General features: G+C 35.3%; 1 protein-coding gene across 1 annotated transcript in view; it reads left to right on the top strand.

Annotated features, from left to right (window-relative positions):
* LOC149801207 (complement C3-like) overlaps positions 1–25086 on the top strand; it is a 333137-nt gene that overhangs the window by 230820 nt on the left and 77231 nt on the right. The window contains exons 23-26 of the mRNA XM_089955246.1: positions 3201–3404; positions 15148–15223; positions 18372–18537; positions 20436–20510. Coding sequence (XP_089811372.1) covers positions 3201–3404; positions 15148–15223; positions 18372–18537; positions 20436–20510 — 521 coding nt within the window. The remainder of the gene's footprint in view (positions 1–3200; positions 3405–15147; positions 15224–18371; positions 18538–20435; positions 20511–25086) is intronic.

Below are 25086 nucleotides of genomic sequence, written 5' to 3'. Positions count from 1 at the left end.
TAAAGATTTCTGTTTTTTCTACGTGAACCTGGTGCATATCAGACTTCCAACAAGATGGCCCTACTCAGCCATCTTGTAAATCTTGTTTTCACTATTACTCATATTAAAGGGGTGGTCATATTGGCAGGTGATTTTCATTGAAACACTTCTTGTTAATCGATCCGAAATGAATATGATGCTAATGTGACTTAAAAAAATAGGCATAATCTCATTTCAGTTACTTGTAGATGGATGGCCATACATGAATTTAAAAAATAATATACTTCTTTCTTGCAATATATAGTTGCTCTTATATTAAATGTGTGCCGATCCATCCTCAAAAATGGCTACCTTCATGGCCATTTTGAAAACCTTAATTATGGTTACTACTCCAGAATTGATGGTCATATCGTTTTTTTTTTTTCCCCGACTGAAATGCTACTGGAGTATGTATGTGATTCAGAATGAAAATGGTGCTTATCTACCAACATGGCAACATTCTGTCCATCTTCTATTGCGCTATATTTTGTATGAATGATATCATTGATTTGACGTTTTCAGTAAAACTTCTTGGAACATATAACACATATAACTGGTTCTGGATGAAAATGGTGCAGACCTGAGCCCTAGCCTATCTTTCCTTTAATGAAGGAATTTGAAATTCAATCCTAAATGACCATTCTGGTAAGATCAATGGTCATTTAATGTATTTTTGTATTTCACTGAGCTGATGAGCAGAGGAACCTCTTCATATACAAATGCATTTTGAACAGATGTTTTACTTAGCTGCATTACATTGAACAAGTTGATAAGTCAGCACTCTGACATTGATTTTAAAGCCAAAAAACTTGTTTTTTATGAAATTGATATTATAAACTAGTATGATTATCAAACCACAAATATGAATATATATAACATATCTTGAATTATACCAGTTCAATAACTCTGTTGACTGCCATACTCCCTCCCCCATTTATTGCTTTAACCAAACTTAACATGTATATATTAATACTGTCAGGGACAACTTTATTGATCTTGATGGTAATAGGTTCAGGGTCAAAGGCAAATATATATATATATATATATATATATATATATATATATATATATATATATATATATAATCTTAGAAAAGGTTGTTCTATCCCAGCTTGTATCTCATCTAAATTCAAATAGTCTTTTTAGCAATGTACAGTCTGCATATCGCCCTTGCCACAGTACTGAAACTACTCTTCTAAAAGTAGTTAATGACATTCTCTCTGCGTTAGATAGCAGAAAGATTACAGTCCTCACCATTCGTGATTTGTCTGCAGCATTTGACACAATAAACCATGATATGTCACTTCACCATCTCCAGCATGTATTTGACATTCATGATACAGCCTTACTGTGGTTCAAGTCCTACTTGGTCAACAGGACACAAATTGTATCAGCAAATGGAATACACTCCAGCCCAGTTGATCTATGTTGTGGTGTTCCACTGGGGTCTGTTCTTGGACCTGTTCTCTTCATTCTGTACACTCAGTTGCTCTCAAGTGTCATAGATCATCATCCAGTGTCTCACCAATTGTATGCTGATAACACCCAAATATACAAATCTAGTCACCCAACTGAAGTTGATGCTACCATCCAAGGTGTAGAGAGGTACATTTCTGATGTGAAATCATGGATGACATGTAACAAGCTGCAGATGAATGATGATAAACTGAGGCCATTCTGATTACAACAAAAAGACTTTCTCATTCACATCCTTTACCTCAAACAATAAATATCAGCAATGCCAACATTAAATTCACACATTCAGTATGAAACCTAGGTGTTACTCTGGACAGTACTCTCACATTGCACCAACATGTAATGAGCATATGCAAGGCTGCATATCTTGAGCTGAGACGCATCAGCTCAGTTCGCAGATATCTTTCAGTTGATGCCACTAAAACACTTGTGTGTTCATTAGTACTTTCAAGACTGGACTATTATAACTTTATTCTGTCTGATTCATCTCAATATCTACTCCAGAAACTTCAAAACGTTCAAAACACAGCTGCTCAGATTATACTTAGAGTACCACGATCAGAGCACACCTACCTGCTGCTCTGTACCCTACACTGGCTATCCATTTGATCCAAAATCAAACCCAACATTTGTTCTCTGTGCTACGTTTCACTGTTGGACTCTAGTCTAACATACATTTCCGACCTCACCCATGTGTACACACCAGCAAGATACTTATGCTCCTCTTCTGACAATCATATACTCATTATTCCCCCTATGAAAACAATGTCCTATGGACAGCGTTCTTTTGCATGCCAGGGCCCAGCAACGTGGAATGAATTGCCCATTGAACTTAGATACAAAGAGACAGTGCTCACATTCAAGAGGGCTCTCAAAACTGACTTATTTCGACTGCAAGAACAAACTTAAAGACCCAATAATGTTTCCTTCCTGAAATATTCTCAGCATGTTTTTTTATTTTTAAATGTTTTTCTAATTTCATGGTGTTTGTTTTTTGTAATAATATTATTATATGTTTTTTATATGATAGGTGTTGTCTAATGTTGTAAGGCACTTAGAGCTTTTAAAGATTAGGTGCTATACAAAGTCCTTATTATTATTATATATTTATTATTATTATATATATATATATATATATATATATATATATATATATATATATATACCGCTCCGGTGGCCTAGTGGTTAGAGCATCCTCCTCGGATGAGGGAGGTCGTGCGTTCGATCCCCGGCCGAGTCATACCAAAGACTTAAAAAATGGTACTAATGGCTTCCTCACTTGGCGTTCAGCGTTAAGAGGTTAGTGTTAGGACTGGTTGGCCTGGTGTCAGGATATGTGACTGGGTGGGACATCATCCTACATGTCTGCGGCATGATGCCCCAGTACTAGACATCACTATAAACTGCCACATTGCAGACATCGTAGCGATATGACTGAAAAATTGTTAAAGCTACGTTAAAAATCAAAATCACATCACATATATATATATATATATAATTTAATATTAATTAAAACTTCTGAGCAATTTATCTTCAGTAATTTTGGAAACAGTTTCATGATCATTTTTAAATATTGAGAAATAATTTAAAAATCATCCGAAACTCATTGACAGGGGTTGAGATTTTGTAACATTATGTGGATAAACTTTTTTTCTTTCTTTCCCTGCCATGAAATATAATAATATTTTGTTTATTTTCTTTTGTAGGAAATAACATTATGGATGTTGTTGTGCAGAATACCATCAAAGATGTCAACAAATTATTCAGAAAAGTTTATCCAGGTTATTGTGGAGAACAGTCAATGATAGCTCTTGCACCATCTGTTTATGCTATGATGTACCTAGACAAAACAAAGCAACTGGTTGAAACCTCAGATATGGAACGTGATGGTTGGAGATTAATTAATGAAGGTAATAATTTTATTGTTGGATCATTTCTAAATCAGCAAGTAATTTACATAACCTGTCTATTAAAGAAGACATCTAATTAATTTGTCATTCTTTGAAATGTGTCTTGTATTCTGTCTTTCTGCACTTTGAATGTGAGCTTCAACATGACTGGTATTGTTCAAGAATTGACACATTAAGTTCATCTAACTGGCATATCCTGGGTACCATCCCTCTTCAGAGAGCTGAAATAGTGATCAGGAGAATTTAACAAGATTGTGCCTGGATTTATTTGATAAGGAAAGGAGCATCAGAGTAAATATAGTATGAAAAACGCAGTTAGTAGGGCTCCAAGTTGCGAGTAAATTACATGAAAATTCAAATAAAAGTTCTGATTGTAGAGTTTATCTTGTAGAACAGTTGTCTGCTGGTGAAAAAAAATCTCAAGCTCATTGATATTGATTTCAGAGATTCGTATCGTTGCTGGATCAACAATTTCCAGGATACTATCAATAATATAATTATAACAATACGTAAAAGAATCTTAGAAATGCCAAATTTAAGTATAAAGTGACCAGAAAAGCCATTACTGGCTACTTAGCAATATTTCTCACCAAGGAGATGCTGATGGTACTCCAAATTTAAGGTCTATTAGAAGTAAAACAATGATACCAAATTCAAGAAGGAATCGTTAAAAATGTTTTCAGTATACTGGTCCACTGGAGTGAAACAACCCGGTGACATAAGGCATGCTCCTAGTATTGGTTATTTTCATAATCAATGTCTCAAACAGATAAAATATTAAGACATTTGAATATTTCTAGTTCAGTGTGATCCCGCTATAGTGCGCTCCTTTATAACGCAAATTCATATAACGCAATCGTGGCAAGGCTCTGTGCAAAAAACATAAAAAGTTGCTTATCATTTTGGGGAAGAGATTGCATATGAATAATATAAGACGATCGTGACTTGGCTTTTGAAATTTTATATTATTTTTCTCGTACACGAAAAAGTATTTCTTCTTAAAAGTAAGAAGAAGAAAAAATGCATAAAAAATTTATTCTGGGACCGCCTAGATCTTCGTCAGTGTTGCAAACTTGGATTATTTTTTCTTATTGGCTGCAAAACATACAATGTGGCTTTTTTAAAATTTGTTGGCGACATTGTTGGCCGTTTAAACTTTTATACAAAACCATTGGTTTGGAGTGCAGAAATTCAGAGGCCCCATGAAAGGAAGCCGCAAACTCGATATAAAATGCACTGAAATTTATCTATTGTTACATAAACAAATTCTTTGTCCATACTGACGAACCATCTAAACAGTGCATTGTTATATCATAATCTGCTTATCCAAACATCTAGCATGAGTTCTGTATGTTGTGAACTATCCGCTTTTTTGTTGTTGACATTTCTGATAACGGAGATCAACCGGACGAGGCATTGTTTCGTAATCTATCCTTCATCGGATTTTCAACAGCTCACTAGCAATTAATATATTAACAAAGACTGATATTTGTATGTGGATGGTAAGTAAAATTCCTCTTTGTTTCACTCAGAATTAAATCCTTCAGAATGCTCACGTTTTCTTTAATAATCCCTGTCATCAGAACACCTGCGTCTCTATCGTCCATTGACCCTTTGTTAATTTTCAGACGCACCCATGGAAGGCAGCATCACGCTGCTACCACAAATGCCTAACCATATGTTCCAGGCTTGAAACTTTTGACTTTTAGAATGACATAATTCTTTGGCATCAAGCCAAATTTATCACATCGTTGTTGTTGTTAGATTAATGTTGTATATTGCCTATTGACATGCATGACTCATTAGTGTGCATGCGCTTGCATGCTATTTAATTTGTGCATTTAACTGCTATTACTAGAGCAAGCCGCAGAAAGTAAGGGTGCCCCGATTGTCCCCCAACCATCTCATTGTGACCAGGCTGTGACCATTCACACAAGCAGCATTTACATTTGTTGAGATTTATGTCCATTTACCTGTTTTGTGCAGACTGCTTCCTAATGTCAATCATCTGAGAGTCACATCTGAGTTAAATATTCCTGACGTGTGAATTTCCTGCCTTGTATTATTATTTTTCATGTATAATGTGTTTTCCAAAAGGTTTTGCCAAGTCGCTTTGGCTTACAGCAACCTTTTTCTTATTGCAATCTCAGTGTGGGTGTTTCAGTGCTGTGAGTTTGTAAAAAGAAAAGTGTCCTTTCAGGGCCAAACAAGTTAAGTCTAAAGAGGGCTTTCTTAGGTCCAGGATGACAGCCCTATATAATAAGTATGTGGTGGTGAATTCTGGGTTGGGGTGTAGGTAGATGTGAGGGTGTTGTGCTGTATGTAAGTTATAGATGTGTATGTACTAGGTGTGCTATTCTGGCTGTGTGCTATAGATTAATGTGTTTCAGTTATGGTGAGAGAGGTAGAGGGATATTCAGGTTTGGGCATCGGTGTTATTTTGTTGGTGATGGCAAATTCTTTTCTGTTCAGGTTTTGGGCGATTATTCTTATTGTTTAGTTTGGCAGTTCTTTTCTGTTTTCCTTCTTTTCCCTCTGTGTCAATATCTTTCCCTACTCTTCTTTAGTACTACATGTTGTTGTTGTTCTGCTCTTCGTTTATAATTGATCTTCTTTATTACTGTTTCTTGTTTCCCATATATTCCCTTGACCTGTGTTGTTGTTGTAGTGTCCTGATCTTTATCACTGCTCTTGTTCACCCTGCTGGTTCCCTGTTTGGTTTCCACATTAGCCCTTACCTTATTGATCAGTGGATAGGATAACTACTTATTCCCTTTTTGCTATGTCCATATTTTCTGAGCTTTCCTTATCAGGGAGGTTACTATCTTTTCTTAAAACTATTAATGTGAGTTAAAATTATTTTCTCGTTGCATGTGAGTAAACTAATAGGACAAGTTAGCACTTAGTGATAGAACTTGTAACCAGTCTTAATCACTAAGATGTTTATGATGCTTTCATGCAATGTACAGCAAACTGCAGGTTAACCAAGATGAGTCCAGCAGCTGGTCAAATGGAGCAGACGCAAAAGGTCAAAAAGATTGAATTAGAGGTACCTACGATTAGAAGGTCATGTGCTTGAACTATTTTGTTTATTCTGTGGGGTATAAGAATGGAGTTAGAAAAGTAGACAAATTCAGGTGTGTTTGCAATCTCTGTTTTACACATCTGCAGAATACTGGAAATATTACAGACATGTCTACACACTTAAAATAGCACCACCCAGCAATTGAAATTCCTTTTTTAAGATGACATGATTCTAGCCCCAAAGGCCACTGTTTCACCTACTCATGTGGAACAACCACCGGTCCACTCAGATTGACTGAAGTTTTGAAATCTCCATTAACTTCCTCCTCAAAGATCACAGACATGTTTGCATGTTATAGATTGATAAAACAAATCAAAGGTTTAACACTGCAGTTGGGTGTTTGCATGTTATAGATTGATATAACAAATCTCATGTTTAACACTGCATTTAGGTGTTTGCATGTTATAGATCAATATAACAAATCAAAGGTTTAACACTGCAGTTGGGTGTTTGCATATTATAGATTGATATTATGAATCTCAAGTTTAACACTGTAGTTAGGTGTTTGTGTTATAGATTGATATAACAAATCAAAGGTTTAACACTGCAGTTGGGTGTTTGCATGTTATAGACTGATATTACAAATCTCAAGTTTAACACTGCAGTTGGATGTTTGCATGCTATAGATTGATATAACAAATCAAAGGTTTAACACTGCAATTGGGTGTTTGCATGTTATAGATTGATATAACAAATCAAAGGTTTAACACTGCAGTTGGGTGTTTGTGTTATAGATTGATGTAACAAATCAAAGGTTTAACACTGCAGTTGGGTGTTTGCATGTTATAGATTGATATTACGAATCTCAAGTTTAACACTGCAGTTGGGTGTTTGCATGCTATAGATTGATATAACAAATCAAAGGTTTAACACTGCAGTTGGGTGTTTGCATGCTATAAATTGATATAACAAATCCAAGGTTTAACACTGCAGTTGGGTGTTTGCATGTTATAGATTGATATAACAAATAAAAGGTTTAACACTGCATTTGGCTGTTTGCATGTTATAGATTGATATTATGAATCTCAAGTTTAACACTGTAGTTGGGTGTTTGTGTTATAGATTGATATAACAAATCAAATGTTTAACACTGCAGTTGGGTGTTTGTATGCTATAGATTGATATAACAAATCCAAGGTTTAACACTGCAGTTGGGTGTTTGCATGTTATAGATTGATATTACGAATCTCAAGGTTTAACACTACAGTTGGGTGTTTGTGTTATAGATTGATATAGCAGAGCTCAGGTTTGACAGTACATAATTACTTTTACTTCTTTGTGTTATGTTCTTTTTAATGTGTTTTTTTGCAGTATATTACTGCATGATGAATCAGCTACAGAACTTGTAATAGTCTTGTGCATCTGTTAATTAGAATCATTATATCAGTTCATATATACCTTTTACAGTCGTAAGAATTGTCAACTAGTATTGTAAAACGGAGTTAGTAATGTAAGAAGATGCATTCTTTGCTGGAAAACATGTATAAGATGATGATGATAACATCTTATGTTACGTGTTTAGGCTCAAATAAACAGTAAGAAAAGAGGGAGTGAAAACAATTAGCTTTGAAAAATTAAACAAATTATTTATTTCCCTGGAAATAAAACACTATAAAAATAAAAAATAAGAACTTACAGTTTTAAGAATCAAATCCAAACAAAATCCAAGAATAATCCCCAAATTAAATTTTAGAAGTCCTAATAATGAAATGTTATAATGAATTCAAGTTCGAGTCCCAACAAAGAATCCAAAATGGAATGCGATGACGTACACAGTAGTCAGTATGGCATTGTATCATCTACAGATCTTTTTTATTCCACAGTCAATAATATTCCGTTGTTTGAAATTCAGAATAAAATTTAAATAAATGTCTTTGTCCAAGAATTCTGTAAGAGCACTCAAATATTTCCAGGAAAAAGAATGAATCTTTTAGAATCCAAATAATTTGAATAAAAATTATAAATCCAACTGACACAACAGACACTTTCCAGTGTAGAGAGAAGTCCAGACTGACTAATATCTCTCTAAACACAGATTATGCAGTAAATTAAAATGCAGAACAGATTCCCGGATGAAGGTCAACTTTCCATAATCTTCGAGAAGTATTTATGTCTAAAAACACATAGTTCCAGTGTGACCTTGACAAAAAACAATCATTTTACTCTAAGAATAAGATGTATAAAAAAAGTTGTTTTCTTGTCTCAGTGATTTTCTGAATTAAGGTTGGGAACTAGGTCAACATAAGATACAATGTTCGGTGTTTACAATCAAACACTAAGGTCAAACTAATTTCTGTCAAATATCAAATTCCTTGAAAACAAAGTTACATTATTTTGACATAATGAAATTTTAAAAAAAAGATTTTAAAACTTACAAACAATTAAATTAAATCAAATATAAATTAAATCAAATATACATAACAATCATCGTCAATCATTATGAAATTTTATTTTATTCATCTGTGTAATTTTGTTACACACATGACAATTTATGTGAAATTAATTAGTGTTGGCTTCACTGAAGTTTATCATTTGTGTTTTTTAAGTTGGTCGTTTTTTAATTTAGCAAAAGAGGAAAATGCATAGCTTAGAAAAGTATGCATAATTATGATTTCCTAATTCCAATAATTTTACATTTTTTGTAATTTTGTGTTACATGCACTTTTTAATGTTCTGTTGTGTTGCAGTATGTTATTCTGTGATGAATCAGACACAAAACATGTAACATTTCAATTTTATTGAATGAAGATTAAAGAAACACAACATATTTTATTTGGTTATACACAGAACAACAATGTTAGCAGTGACATTTCATCCTGATTCAATGTTTTCTATGTTACCATTAAACAGAAACATGTTAACTATATGCTGATACATTGATTATTTTACTCTATCTGGACATGCGGATACCATTCAACACATACATTCACATGATCAATCAAATGTGTTGTGATAATCACATTTTAAGTTTGATACATGTATCAGTATGTAACATATTGCAGGTAGTGTATCTATCACATATCGTATTGATACATGGCATGGGCGTATTGTTTCACCCCTACTTTCGACCACTCCAACCATTTGTTTTGTCATAAGATAGGTTTGGAATTACTATTAGCTTTTTGTTTCTAACTTAGTGTTGTTAGTCCCCAGTCACTGTCATAATTTAGGTCGTTGCTATACATCTGGGCCATTTGGCCACTCACATCATGTTGTATATACTCTATATATTGTAAATAACATATAGAAGGTCTCAAGGTAGATTAGTTTTAAAATGAACCAAGTTATCCTTTCTATACAAAGTCTTTGTTATTATTACAGTCATATATTTACGGTCATTTTTATCGGCATGCTTGGGATGGCGGTAATACTGTTGACATAAGAAGATGTCTTGATAAATGTTTTGGTGGTCTTGAAATTTTTTTTAGCAGACAAGTGAAATTTGTCTCTAAGGGGTAGCTTGTCATCAGTGCATAGGATTTACACTTTAATTAAATAAAGACAAAATCAGTTTGATATACACTTGTATATTGACAACTTAGATTTTTATTAAACAATCCATAATGCATGAAGTACATACACTACTTGCATATGAAAAATACTCAAATTTGGGTGAAGATGATAATTTAGAAAATTCCTATATCAGTTACATCCTATTAGAAAATATATAGAGTGTATGAAAACAGAGTAATACATGTAATTAAGGTTATCTATAGCATTATCAAGACATAAAATTAAAATTAAAATTAAAATTGTATGTTTTTAGCAACATGGGTGGGAATGGGGGATAACAATAGTAATGAATTGTAAGCAAGCTTCTGTTTTAGTCATCCTGACAGAGTGTTATGTTTAAGTGAAAATTTCTCATCTTTGCAAGATGCCCCACTTTCAGTTTCCTTAACAGCCAGATAAAATTCATTTCAAGAGATTGTAAATCTAATTTGCTTTTTACTCCACCTTTGGTAGCCAAAGTTAGCATCAATAAAGTTCCTTTTTACCTGCAGAAAACAAAACTTGCATGACACAATGAATTTGCTCCAATCAATGATAACTTAAAATGTAACGATAAGATTTCATTGCTTATATACGTTGCATTTATAAAAGATTGAAGTTGGCTTGTTTTGATAAAAGGTGCACATGCTCATGACGTTGCTGTGAAAACTAACTTCAGAATAACAAAACATATGTCCATTTGCTAATGCAACAGTGGTATTAAAGCATGGCTGCTACAGCTTGTGGATATCAACAATAAGAAAACGAATAATTTGTTCAGGTCTGAACCTAAGTTTCTTTCAACATATACTTTTTTAAAATCTTTACATCGACATAAGCATAACAAATTTGGAGATCGAAAGTAGTTGTAAAGGTACATATTAAAATACTCATAAAGTCTTATGTATAGTGTTTTGGTTGTGAATTGAATCAACAACAAAAAGGAGTGACATAATGCAAAATGTTTTTATGTACATGTGAAGCTTGTTGAAGGCAGTTGGAATAATGATCTTTCAGAGGTTGAGTTTCTTGAAAATAAAGGTAATTTGTACAAAAAAGTGAAAAACTGCATCAGAAAACACTTTATTGACAATTATCACAATCACATTTATAAATTGAGGATTTGGCCATTAAACAGAGACGTCAATATTTTGGGAAATTTCTACCAGGTACGTGTTGCACATAACAATCGGTTATCTGGGTAACCTATCGAAAGGAAATTGTATTAACTGTGAACTTGAACTGCTTTACTATAGGTACACTCATGCCAACCCCCAAGAGTGGTATAATCATAATTATTACTAATTTAAGTGGCAAAAAAGCATAATCTGAGCATAAAAAGAAAAATCTATATATTACATGCCATAATTAAGAAAACTGTATGAAAAACATACATTTATGTTTGCTACTTACCTGGATCTGCAGTGAAAATTCTTGTCACAAATTGGCTAAATCGATGTGGATTATTAGTTAGTACAAAAGTAAAGACACAAAAGAAATTGGTCAATTATTTAGGCATGACACTCACTTTAAGTAGTCTACATTATCTACAGTAACTTTATTCATAAAGTCCACACATGATGACTGCTATATTATATTACAGTGTGGCCCCGCTATAACATGGTAGTTGGGAGCCATAGAACCTGACCACGTTATAGATTGTACCGTGTTATAAGCAACCAGGTTAGTTAGCTGAAGAAAATTATGCATGTACCAAAAAAAAAATGCGGGGAGGGGGTGTAGGTAATAAATGGGGGTGGTAAAATACGTGCTTCATCGGCACAGTTACCATCTTAAATCAATGCATATTAAATGAGAACTACACCTGTAGGGAAAACAGAGAAGACATATAATAGTTTACTTTATTTTAGAGAACCACGAATTGGTTCATATACGTGAATACTGTTTGTATAGACATGTTTAATGTATAGCATGAATAGTATCAACACCGTGTACTCACCCACGCACCTCATCATACACATACAAGTGATTCCATCGAAAATATGCACACACAGAACTTTAAAATATTCAATAATTTTGTCACAGGTCATATTGATCTGAATTCATTGGGAAAATGTAGCACAATCATGGAACGAATGACAAAGCACATTTACTTTCAGTAAGTCCGAAGTCGGTAAAAGTTAGTTTTCATTTTATGCCACCATTGGTAGCATTCGTAAGTATAAACCTTTTTCCTTCAAAAAGAAAACTTTCATGGCACAGTTAATGTGTCCCAGTCACATTGGAAAATGCAAAAATCCATCAGATTCCATCACTTTCATTTAAGTCTGGTACTGACTTCCTTTGATGAAAAGTTCTTTGTTTAATTGAAAGAGTATTGTTGGCATTGTTTGATGAAGGGTGCATGCGTTATTGAAGTCACCACTAAAGAACATACAGCCTTGGAAAACCAAACAAATGCCCATTTCTTATTGCGGCGGCAACATCAAATAATTGTATTGCATGATTGAGACCTTTTTTTTTTTCCATTTGCTGATTACGTTTTCATAACAATCGGTGCTTCAAAGTTAATCTGTTTCCTTTGAAATTTCAGCAAACTATTTTATCTGGGTAGTTTTGAAAAGGAATTGGCCATCATTTGGACTATTCTAGTTACTGTCCCTCCATGCCTACTGAATAAACCAATAAGTAAGATGTATTTTGGTTTTTTTAGACATTTGTCTTGGCAGCATGATGCTGCTTTTCACACATGCATCTGAAAATTAACAAAAGGTCAATGGACGATAGAGATGCAGGTGTTCTGGTTTGATGACAGGGATTGTTACAGAAAATGTGAGTGTTCTGAAGGATTTAATTCTGAGTGAAAAGAAGAGGAATTTTACTTGCCATCCACATACAAATGTCAGTCTTTGTAAATATATTAATTACTAGCGAGCGGCTGAAAATCCGATAAAAGATAGATTACAAGATAATACCTCGTCCGGTTGATCTCCATTACCAAAAGCGGATATTTCACAACTTAGAGTACTCAAGAAGAAATAACTACTTTTTCATGTACAAAAAAAATACATATAAAATTTAAGGAGCCACCCAAGAACATCTTGTATTATTCATACACGATCTCTTCCCCAAAGTGATAATAAAGTTTTTGGTTTTATTTCGTACTTTTAAGAAAGAATTTTTTTGTGTACAAGAAAAATACATGTAGATGAAATTTCGGGAGCCACACCACGACCGCGTTATATCTGAATTTGCGTTATAATGGAGCATGCTGTAGCAGGGTCACACTGTACTTTTGAATTCTTGTTTCAAAATTGTTCAAGTGCTATTGATTTGCCATTTTCTGGATGCAGCTTAACAATATCCCTCTTTTCTAACATTTTTCAGTCATATAACATCCATCAGTCACAATAATAAAGCTCGTTAATTATCTTTATCTGGCGCCATTTATTTTCAATTTAGACTGGTCCGCTACATATGTGGGTATCAAACGGAATGAATCTGTGATAAGTGGTTTCACATTAAAGAAACCCATCTGTTTTCTTGGAACTGTGTCATGTAATACTATAAACAGAAAATCTGGAAATTTTCCTTTGGCCAATGATAGGGCAGTATTCCATTCAGAGAGTTGCTCTTGCACATTAAGCAAGCGCAATCATAGCAGTATTGAGTGGTAGCATATGAAAAGGGTCTGGCATTCCTTAAAAGTATGGTAGTAAGCCAAACTTTGGAAAGGCATACAAAGTCAAATGCCTGAACTAAGAGTCAGTACCAAATTTATGATGCTATGCGAAATGTAGCATGAAATATCAGCATTGATTATTAAATAAGTCTCATGAGAAAGGAGAGAAGTGTCCTCCATTGTATTATTATACTATACATGTATAACAAGTTAATTGTAAGCAATGATACGAGCCCCTGTGATGACGAATAAATATGCACACATGAGCCTCGTGTAATCTTTATTCTTTGCCTTCATTTGAACTTGGAAACGTGGTTTGTTGGTTGCTTTTTTGGTTCTTTTTTTAAAGGGTACCAGATTGCCAATTTTATTACCTGGGTTATCATGAATGAGTGGGTACCCGAGAATCTGGGTACTATTTGGCATCTTTATTCCACATCACCCCTAAGTTGATTGTAATGTATCAAAAGGACAAGAACTTTTTTACCATTCCACACTACCCCTTAGTCTTGTGTAATGTAACTCAGAGGGCAAGAACTTTACAATTCCACACCACACCATCTATTGTAATATGACTCAGTGATGGGAACTTTTTTACAATTCCACACCCATTAGTTAAGTGTAATGTAACTCAGGACAGGAATTTTTTTGTTACAATTACACACACTCCTAAGTTTAGTTTAATGTAACTCAGAGTACAAGAACTTGTTTAACATTCCACACCATCCCTTAGTCTAGCATAATGTAACCCATAGAACTAGGTCTTTTTCTACCATTCCCCACCCTTTAATCTAGTGTAATGTAACTCTAACAACAAGAACTTTACTACCATTCCCCATTCTTTAGTGTACCTTAAAGAGCACAACCATTTTTTACCATTCTGCACCACCTTTTACTCCAGTGTAATGTAACTCCAAGGACATTTTCTTTTACCATTGCACACCACCCATTGGTCTAGTGTAATGTACTCAAAGGAAGAACATTTTTACTATTCCACATTCCTTTGTCTAGACTCTAATGTAATGTAACTCCAAGGACATTTTCTTTTACCATTCCACACCACCCTTTAATCTAGCGTAACATAATTCAAAGAACAAGAACTTTACTACCATTCCCCACCCTTTAATCTAGTGTAATGGAATTCAAAGAACAAGAACTTTACTACCATTTCCCACCCTTTAGTGTACCTCAAAGAGCACAACCTTTTTTTACCATTCTGCACCACCATTTACTCTAGTGTAATGCAAGTCCAAGGACATTTTCTTTTACCATTGCACATCACACATTGGTCTATTGTAATATACTCAAAGGAAGAACTTTTTTACTATTCCACATTCCTTTGTCTAGACTCTAATGTAATTCAGAGGACATGAACTTTATTATCATTCCACACTCTTTAGTTTAGTGTAATTTAACTTGAAGGACAAGAACTTTTTTCCATTCAACACCTTTTTGGCTAGTGTAATGTAACTCAAAGGACAAGAACATTTTTCCATTCCTCATTTTCTTCTATTCAATTACAGGAATTCAACAGGAAAAGAAGTATAAGAAAGCAGATGGATCATACTCTGTTTGGACTACTACAGCTGCCAGTACATGGTAAGTGGGCAGGAGGAAGGTTTTGTGCCCCTGCTATATTCTTGGAGTTATATTTGGTATTACTGCCATATTGTTTGGAGGCATATATAGTATTACTTATGTCTATATGTGATGTCTACACAGAATTTAATTTTTATACAGTAACTTGAAGCATTTAATGGATATACACTAAATTTTGCACGAGTCTTATCATAAAGAAGATGAAGGTTAAGTTTCACTTTCATTGTTTTCTGTTGAGCTTTTACTGACTTATGTGACCGCTCTTGTGGCCTAGTGGTTTGAACATATGCCTCAGATGCGGGAGGCCATGGGTTCGAACCCCAGGCCAAGTCATACCAAAGACTGATAAAAATGGTACTAGCAGCTACCTTGCTTGGCGCTCAACATTAAGAGGTTATTGCTGGGACTGGTCAGCCTGGTGTCAGGACAATATGTTGGGTGGGACATGATGCTACATGTCTGCGATATGATTCCCCAATGTTAGACATCACTATAAACTGCCACACTGCAGATATCATAGCAATATGACTGAAAGTTTTTTAAAGCTACATTAAAAATCCAAATTACACACACATACTGATTTATAGTGGCTGATTGACTTGGCAGCTTCAAACCAAGAATCCATTATTAATACCATACTCGAAAGGGCATATGTTTCCTCTTGACACATTTTTTTTGTTCAATAGGAATTCTGGAAAAGAGCAAACCAGCTGTTCTTAAATTGTTAAATGCTATTTTGTCTTTATCAAAATATTTTCAGGGAGGGAGCCTAGCATTAGTGTTGTTCCAATTGTAACAATATAGAAAATCTGTTTTCCGCCACGTTTTCAGAAGAGTCAAGTCAGTTTGTTAGGATAAGCTTTTTCTTTGTGTTTTGGGGTGGGGAAATGTTTTCAACATCATCTCTTGAACAGCTGAGCTAATTTCTGTAAAATTTGTAGAACCCTGTTTGGCATTAAGGGTCAAAATGACTGTGGCTGATTGAAGAAAAATGGTTTCCAGATGTGAACAAGATGCGGACCAGACTTTATGGATAGCGTGAAACTGGGGTAAGGGAGAAGCAGATCAATTTTGGATTCAAAAGGTCAAAGGTCAACAACATTGACTGTAAGAAGAAAAACATTGTTTCTGAATGCAATACAATGTACATGTATGTGTAAATTTAATTAAAAAAATGCCTCTGGTGCTATTTTTTAAAACCGAATTCCAGCTTAAATTAATGTAAGTTAGATATTCCAACATTATAGACTCTATTTACTGTCCTTAACTTGAACTCCAACATGTTTCTTGTGACATCAGTATAGAAAAGAACATCTGTGACTGTAGACGTGTATTGATGGAGCAGTAATTTCAAGTGAAAATACTCATTTTGTTGTCTCAATTTACAGTACAAAAACTGAAAAGGCATTTTTTCCAGGTTTGTTTCACAGAAATTATTGATTAAGCAATTAAAAAAGTGTGCCTATTCAGGAAGTAGCAATATGACCTCGGTGAGTGATACCCATTTAAAATTTAATTCCAGATGTATTTCATGTAATTAAATCTAAGTTTGAGATGGAGTTAGACATAAATTTCAGCAACATCAGTGTCACCTTTACTCTGAGGAGATGTCAGGGAAAATAGAGAGTGCAACAATGATAAATAAGTTGACGTCTTTTATATTGTACAGGAATTAAAATTGGAAACATATCTTTCTTCAATTCTTTATTGATTAAGAAGAAACAAATACAGCAACTTTGAAGCAAAACAGATTGAAGGATTATGTTAGGAGTCAAGAGGTAACATTTCAGTAGGGTTTCCTTTATCTTAGTTAACAACAGTGTATTCTCAAAGGGTTAATGGCAATAATTGTCACTGTAAATGAATGTTTTGTATACATGCTTTTTCTTTGTGACATAAAATATAAATGTTAGAAAATAAATGTTCAGCCCTTACAAGTCATGATTGTACAAAATGTAAAGGAATGCACAATATTTTCATACTTCTTATTCCATCCATTATTTTTTGAAACCATTGATTTACCATATCAGCTTTCAGTGTAGCATAGGCTGCTTTAATTATTCAGTTTTCACCAGATCTTTGTTCATCCCATATCTTTATATTTGTACTTTAATCTCCATTAAGTTATACGTTTCCATATAGTGTGTGTATATTTATATATATATTAGAACAACAGAGATCCCTCCAGTGACCTAAATGGTTAGTGTCCACCTTGGATGCAGGGGTTGTGGGTTCAAACCCTTGCCCTGTCATACAAATGACTTATAAAAATGGTACTAGTAGCTGCCGTGCTTGGCACTCAGCATTAAGAGGTTAGTGTTAGAACTGGTCAGCCTGGTGTCAGGATAATGTGATTGGGTGGGACATGATGATGCGTGTCTGCAGCATGATGCCCCAGTGCTAGATATCACAACAAACTGCCACACTGCAGACATCTTTGCAATATGACTGGAAAATTGTTAAAGCTATGTTAAAAATCCAAAATAAACACACCCACAGACACTCTCAGAAAAACAGAGAAAGACAAGAATAGAAAACATGTTTAACAATGAAGTTTGTTAAAATCCTCTTTGAGATAATGCAACCATGACCTTGCCAACCCCAACCTGAACAGGTAACCCGATTACAATCATAGTCTTGATCTTGCCAACTTTCCAATCTCAACCCCAGCCCCAACTTCAAGTGGCCCCATCTCAATCTTTACAACCTGGAGCTTGCAAAGTTCACAACCCAAATTTCCAAGTGACCCCATCATGATCTTATAACCTTGATCTTGACAACTTCCCAACCCCTAGTGACCCCATCACAATCATGCAATCTTTCTCTTGACAACTTTCCAACCCCAGCCCAAAGTGAGCCCAGCAATCACAATCATACAACCTTGATATTACTAACTTCCCAACCCTAACCTCAGTGACCCCATCACAATCATACAGCCTTGATCTTGCTGACTTCCCAAACCCAATACCAAATGACCCCATCACAGTCATACAAACTTGATCTTGCTGACTTCCTAAACCCAGTATCAACTGACCTCATCAGAGTCATACAACTTGATCTTCCCAATCCCATCCCTAAACCCAACCCCAAGTAACCCCATTACAGATATACATCCTTGATAATTCACAGAATTAATTAACCATTCCAGGTTGACAGCTTTTGTACTGAAGGTGTTCTGTCAAGTGGATAAACTCAGTGATGTTTTAAAACAGGAAGATGATATCTGGCCAGGATTGGAATGGTTAGCACGCAGCAAACAGAATGCAGATGGCTCCTTTAAAGAGGAATTTCGTGTGTACCATAGAGAAATGCAGGTAAAATTAAGTGTCCATACATTTTGTATCCCATGACTCCAGATTACAGTATTGATTCATGTCGATTAACTCTACAGGGAGGCTTATTTAAGTGCTAATTCAAGGTAATAATTTGAAATGATGAAACTTCACTTATGGGTAAATTACCTGGCTACTGACAGTTAGGGAATGCCCTGCAATTTAGTCATGAATAAATAAATTAGAATGGATAACACAGAGCAGATCAAATGACTCAACAGAGGTAGTTACCAGATGGAATAACATTCTTTTGCTGTAATGGTGTGCTTACGATTTTTGCTTTTGTACCTTTTCATGTAAGTAAAGTAGGAAATGGAAAGTTCCATTTCAGTAAGAAAGAATATACCTCGAAAATATTCAGAAGTCTTTAGAACGTCTTTGAGAAACAACTCTTTGGGAATGTCTAAACTATGTTTTTGTCCAGTAGCTTAATAGCACAGCGAGTCCCAGAAGTTTTTGATGAACTGTCATGAAACCTGATAAATAGAATTGTCCACACATAAAGATGATCACGTCAACAAATTACTTTGCTCATGCAATTTTTGTTAGTTATTGCCCCTTTTGTCTTGTATCTTAATGCAGTGCAACTGGACCCCCCCCCCCCCCGTTTTTTTATGGATTGCCATGACACTTTATCAATATTGGGCTCATAATATAAAGATGCACATGTTTACAATCTTGATGCTTCTCTGAGTCTTTTAAGAGTTATTGCCCATTTTTAATTGGACAGATAGATGCAGTGAATGACAATGTTTTAGTGCAACTGGTACCAGATTTTGATGGATTGGCATGAAACTTGGTCATTTTTGTAGTCATAATGTAAAGATGCAAATGCTTGCAAAGATTTTGCTTCTCTGTGAATTCTTGCAATTTTTTTACTTCCAGCAGTTGAATCTGGTTAGTGCAACTGCTCTTGCACTTGTAGTGGATCCTAGTATGTATTATGGCTATCATCAAAAAATGTTGACAAATCATTGTACTCACACTGTTACTGTAGATTCATCTCCATTGCGAGATACATGTTGGATGCTGGAGAGGCAGGGTTTAATTTATATGTAAGCAAATAAGCTGATTGTTTGCTATTTCTCAGGCTATTATAAAGATGAAAATGTGACTCTTTCTACTATTTATATTAAGAAACTAATTGAGAATGAAATTCTAATAAATGTAGATTGCTGTATATACTTGGATATAAGCTCATTTGTGTACAAGCCACCACCCCCAACTGAATAAGAATAAACACTAAAAAGTGCATGACCGGTGTATAAGCTGACCCACAAGTTCAAAATGACATCACAAGAATGCGGCTAAGTTCTAAATAGATTTATTTAGGCTAACTTGTATTTGCAAAAAATACGTGTATACCTCTCTCGGGGTTGGCATGTATGATTTTTAAATAAAAATGGCACAAGTTCATAAATTTGTTAACACCACAGCATATAGCAGATCATTTGGGTGCATTTTTGCATACAGAGTGCCATAACTCTGTCAAATATGTGATAATGCTAATGGTCCATTTTGCCTGTGAACTTAAAGAGAGATGGTTTGGTATCAAATCTTGTTGAAAATCAATTCAGCATATGGACAATATTAACAAAGAAATGTTGACACCATCCTGTCCATCTGCTTACCTGTTCTACACTTGCCTTTATTCAGTTCATCTGGGTTGCAACCTTGTTAAATGCTACTCAGCTTAAAATACCTGAAGTAAAGTGTGAAGAACAAAATTATCGTTATGATGTGGTGTTCACATTTATTTTTTAATTAATTTGAATTTATGTCACCTTCATTATAATGATATGCCATTCTTTGTTGTTAAAGATATTTTGTGTGTTTTAACAATTAGATCATTTTTATTCCTGGCTTTTTCCCATTTTTAGGGTACAGATATAGGCCACCTCTCTCTGACAGCTTTTACCCTGATCACTTTGCAGGAATGTAGAACACCAGACATGGTAAGTGATTTTGATATCCAGACCATGGATTATAGGATTTGTAAGTGATTTTGATATCCAGACCATGGATTATAGGATTTGTAAGTGATTTTGATATCCAGACCATGGATTATAGGATTTGTAAGTGATTTTGATATCCACATCATGGATTATAGGATTTGTAAGTGATTTTGATATCCAGACCATGGGTAATTGCAGCCACAATGAGAGTACTCAGTTATTACAAGAATTTCTACAAACTGTGGAAATGAGTGCCAATGATAAAGTGTGGAAATGAGTGCCAATGGTAAAGTGTGGAAATAAGTGCCAATGGTAAAGTGTGGAAATTAGTGCCAATAGTAAAGTGTGGAAATGAGTGCCAATGGTAAAGTGTGGAAATTAGAGCCAATGGTAAAGTGTGGAAATTAGTGCCAATAGTAGACTGTGGAAGTGACTGTCATAAATATCTTTTTTCATGTCAGAATACAATTACTGGTTTTCATCATGGCAGTCATACATTCTTTAAACCATTGCCTTCAGTACTGGTTATTCTGCTAGGCTTTGACTTTGGGTCACTTCGATGCCTGGCTTTACTTTTAGTTTTGATGTTTTTAAACCAGAAGAGCTTATGCAATAGCCTGGAATCTGTCTGTGAATGTTATCGCTACCCCTCTCAAACCATGGGGAGAGTTGCTATGAAACTTTACAAAATTATTCTTGGATCTAATTGGTCTTAAATAAAATATCTAATATGACCACCATGGTGGCCATTTTTTAAATCTTGTTATCAGAACTTTTCACTAATAGATAGGGATGAGGCTTTTACCCAAAGACTTCTCATGATGTCAGGTTATCATTGCTTCTTGACATGGAGATTGTACTATAATAAGACTTCTCATGTCAGGTTATCATTGCTTCTTGACATGGAGATTGCACTATAATAAGACTTCTCATGTCAGGTTATCATTGCATCTTCTGAACAGATGATCATCTTGACATGGAGTATCTTACAATATGTAATTGGTCTTAATTGAAAATAGTGCCAATCCAATCTGATTGAAATCAGGAAGTACTTATAATAAGTAGATCTGTCAATATTGAGTGGGAAAACTGTCTTAAAACTTGACATGCATATTCACATTAGGTCTGCTTGGTCCAAAGTGAAAATGGCCCCACTTACTCACCCCTGTCCAACATCAAATATGGCTGCCAGGGCAATTTTTAAATTTTTGTCACTACTCCAGAATGGGTAGTCACTTTGGCTTTGGGGTTTTAGGCAAAGGTCTTCTCATGATTTGTAGTTGATCCTAAATTAAAATAGTGCTGATCTGATCTCCCAGTAGCAAATCCTGCCTACATGTTTACAGATCAAGAGCATCTCATTCATTCAAACTTTAATTCCAAATGGACTCCTCCTTTAGGCCATCACCAACTGACCAATCATTCCCTGGTTAATGTTCACCAGTCACCTAGCAGTGGTCACCAGGAAATGCATCAAGAAACATTCACCAAGTGCTGGTCACTAAACACTGGGATTGGGCACTGGTCATTAGACTAGGCACTGGGTTTTGACCATTGGTGTAGGGAAGTGGATTAGGATGATACCCAACCGCATATTACTGTTCAGTCCCTATGGAGATTATGTTGGCAACCCCTTCTCTACGTTCCTGTACAATACTTAAGGGGCTTGAGGACCTCACCACCCAATGGTGAGTTGACCATGTCTGCCTTTCCTCAAATGACTGCATAGCTGACTTTCTCATAGCTATAGACCCATGCCATTCCTTCCATGCATGTTATCAAAGAAAAAATAGAGTTGTTTTCTCCTATGAGTGGAGACAGGATGACAGACTCACAATCATAAAGTCCTGTTGACCCGGATGGAGATAGGAACAAAATGCCCCATTTCACCTTGAGATAGAAGACAGGTTCAAGATGACCTTGAGATACCAGTCACTTAACCTCATTTGGGGTCCTGATCTTTGTCCAACCCCTTAGAATAAATTTTGGAGGAGGTGGAAGGTTTTCCTTTCGATCTTGAGTGAAACTTCCTTTGAAAACTTTACCCTTAAGATGCACTTTTTTCTCTCCCAAGTGCCAGTGAGGAGGAGTGAAATTCTTGACTTATCAGTCGTTGAGGGTTGTATATGATTTAGTAGTAACTATGATTCAGTTCTTTGTCTTTGCCTACCTAAGTTTCTGGCAAAACAAACCTGATTTAATTGCAATTCCCTGGGTCATTCTCATCTGTGTGGTAGATCAAGATAGGATCCTTTGTCTGGTAAGGGCCTTTCATTTTATTGGGCTGAAACTCAAAGGCAAAGAAGTGGTCAAAACCATTCCATTCTCTCTTAAAGGTACCTCTGATATATCAGCAGTCATCATCTCAGTTTGGGGTATCTTCTGAGAATTAAATCCCAAGAGTTTGGGATGTTACTGCTTCTGGGGTCTTTGTTAATCATTATTTCCAGGATGATTTTATGAAAGCCTCCTTCTGGTGGTCTCACTCCACATTATTTTGGTTCTCCTTCAATTAATGTCACAACAGAGCAGAGGAAGTTATGCATTCGGTTTAGCTGTGTATGTGCATGAAATTGCCAAGTCATCTTCCAGTCTGCAGTAAGGCATTCTACTACAGCATTGAAAAGTTCACGTTGGCAGTTTATCTGTTGGACATCTGCCTCCAACTGGGCTGGCAAATTCAGAAACAGTAACAGCAGGTAATATAATGCTGCTATTTGTTATTTATTTTTTTTGTGGGGGGGTGAGTGAGGGGTTAGAACTAATTTTAATTATTATTGCATAATTTCCACCTTCGTCCCTACTCTCATGCCCTTTGGTCTTGGTCCAGATCAGAGAAGGCCAATTTTTTATTGACTGGAAATAAGGAATTAATCTAATTGTGATCATGTTGTTTAAGTTACGATCCTCCAATTAATAATTGTCAGAGAGAATAATGTCCTTGGACTGGTGACTAGCACTAGCAAAAGATAATTGCAGTGCAATAATGGAGAGATAACTATTACATAACTGAAATTTGTTACACCCCCACCACCAACAATAACCCCTGCATTTTCATAAAAACACTGCTTATAACCTGTAGTTGGTTTTAAATGAAAAGTGAGCCTATTTGACATTCAATATTGCTACTACATTTGTCATATTTAAGTTCTTAATTGCTACTCCTGTTATATTGACATATTTCCACTTAAAGAGTATGTAAATTGTCTTGAATGAAGTAATATCTTACCTCAGGAACATATAGTCATATCAACATGTGATTCTTACTACAAGACTGCTTTTGACATGTTGATGGTCCTGTATGAAAAATGTTGATATGACATCCAACATGACCGCCATGTTGGCTATCTTGAAAATATTGTTGTTGCTACTCCTGCTGCATGAATGGTCACTTTGAAATTGAGTTTTACTAAAGATTTGCTATGACCTGTACTGAATGAAATTAGTACCAATATGGCAGCCATTTCAGAGATAATGCAATACTGTGCTGCTTGCATATAAGACACATACAGATGACCCTTGAATACCACCTTATGTGTGAGTGCTTGCATATAAGACACATGCAGATGACCCTTGAATACCACCACCTTATGTGTGAGTGCTTTCATATAAGACACATACAGATGACCCTTGAATACCACCTTATGTGTGAGTGCTTGCATATAAGACACATACAGAAGACCCTTGAATACCACTTTATGTGTGAGTGCTTGTATATAAGACACGTACAGATGACCCTTGAATACCATCTTGTGTGTGAGTGCATGCATATAAGACACATACAGATGACCCTTGAATACCACTTTATGTGTGAGTGCTTGCATATAAGACAAATGCAGATGACCCTTGAATACCGCCTTATGTGTGAGTGCTTGCATATAAGACACATGCAGATGATCCTTGAATACCACCTTATGTGTGAGTGCTTGCATATAAGACACATACAGATGACCCTTGAATACCACCTTATGTGTGAGTGATTGCATATAAGACACATACAGAAGACCCTTGAATACCACTTTATGTGTGAGTGCTTGCATATAAGACACATACAGATGACCCTTGAATACCTTCTTGTGTGTGAGTGCTTGCATATAAGACACATACAGATGACCCTTGAATACCACTTTATGTGTGAGTACTTGCATATAAGACACATGCAGATGACCCATGAATACCGCCTTATGTGTGAGTGCTTGCATATAAGACACATACAGAAGACCCTTGAATACCACTTTATGTGTGAGTGCTTGCATATAAGACACATGCAGATGACCCTTGAATACCACCTTATGTGTGAGTGCTTGCATATAAGACACATACAGATGACCCTTGAATACCGCCTTATGTGTGAGTGCTTGCATATAAGACACATGCAGATGACCCTTGAATACCACTTTATGTGTGAGTGCTTGCATATAAGACACATACAGATGACCCTTGAATACCGCCTTACATGTGAGTGCTTGCATATAAGACACATACAGATGACCCTTGAATACCAACTTATGTGTGAGTGCTTGCATATAAGACACATACAGATGACCCTTGAATACCACCTTATGTGTGAGTGCTT

The sequence above is a fragment of the Sinohyriopsis cumingii genome, chromosome 4 (genome assembly GCF_028554795.1).
Source record: "Sinohyriopsis cumingii isolate HCF-2022 chromosome 4, ASM2855479v2, whole genome shotgun sequence".
Taxonomy (NCBI): Eukaryota; Metazoa; Mollusca; class Bivalvia; order Unionida; family Unionidae; genus Sinohyriopsis; species Sinohyriopsis cumingii.
This window is presented reverse-complemented; position numbering and strand designations above follow the sequence as displayed.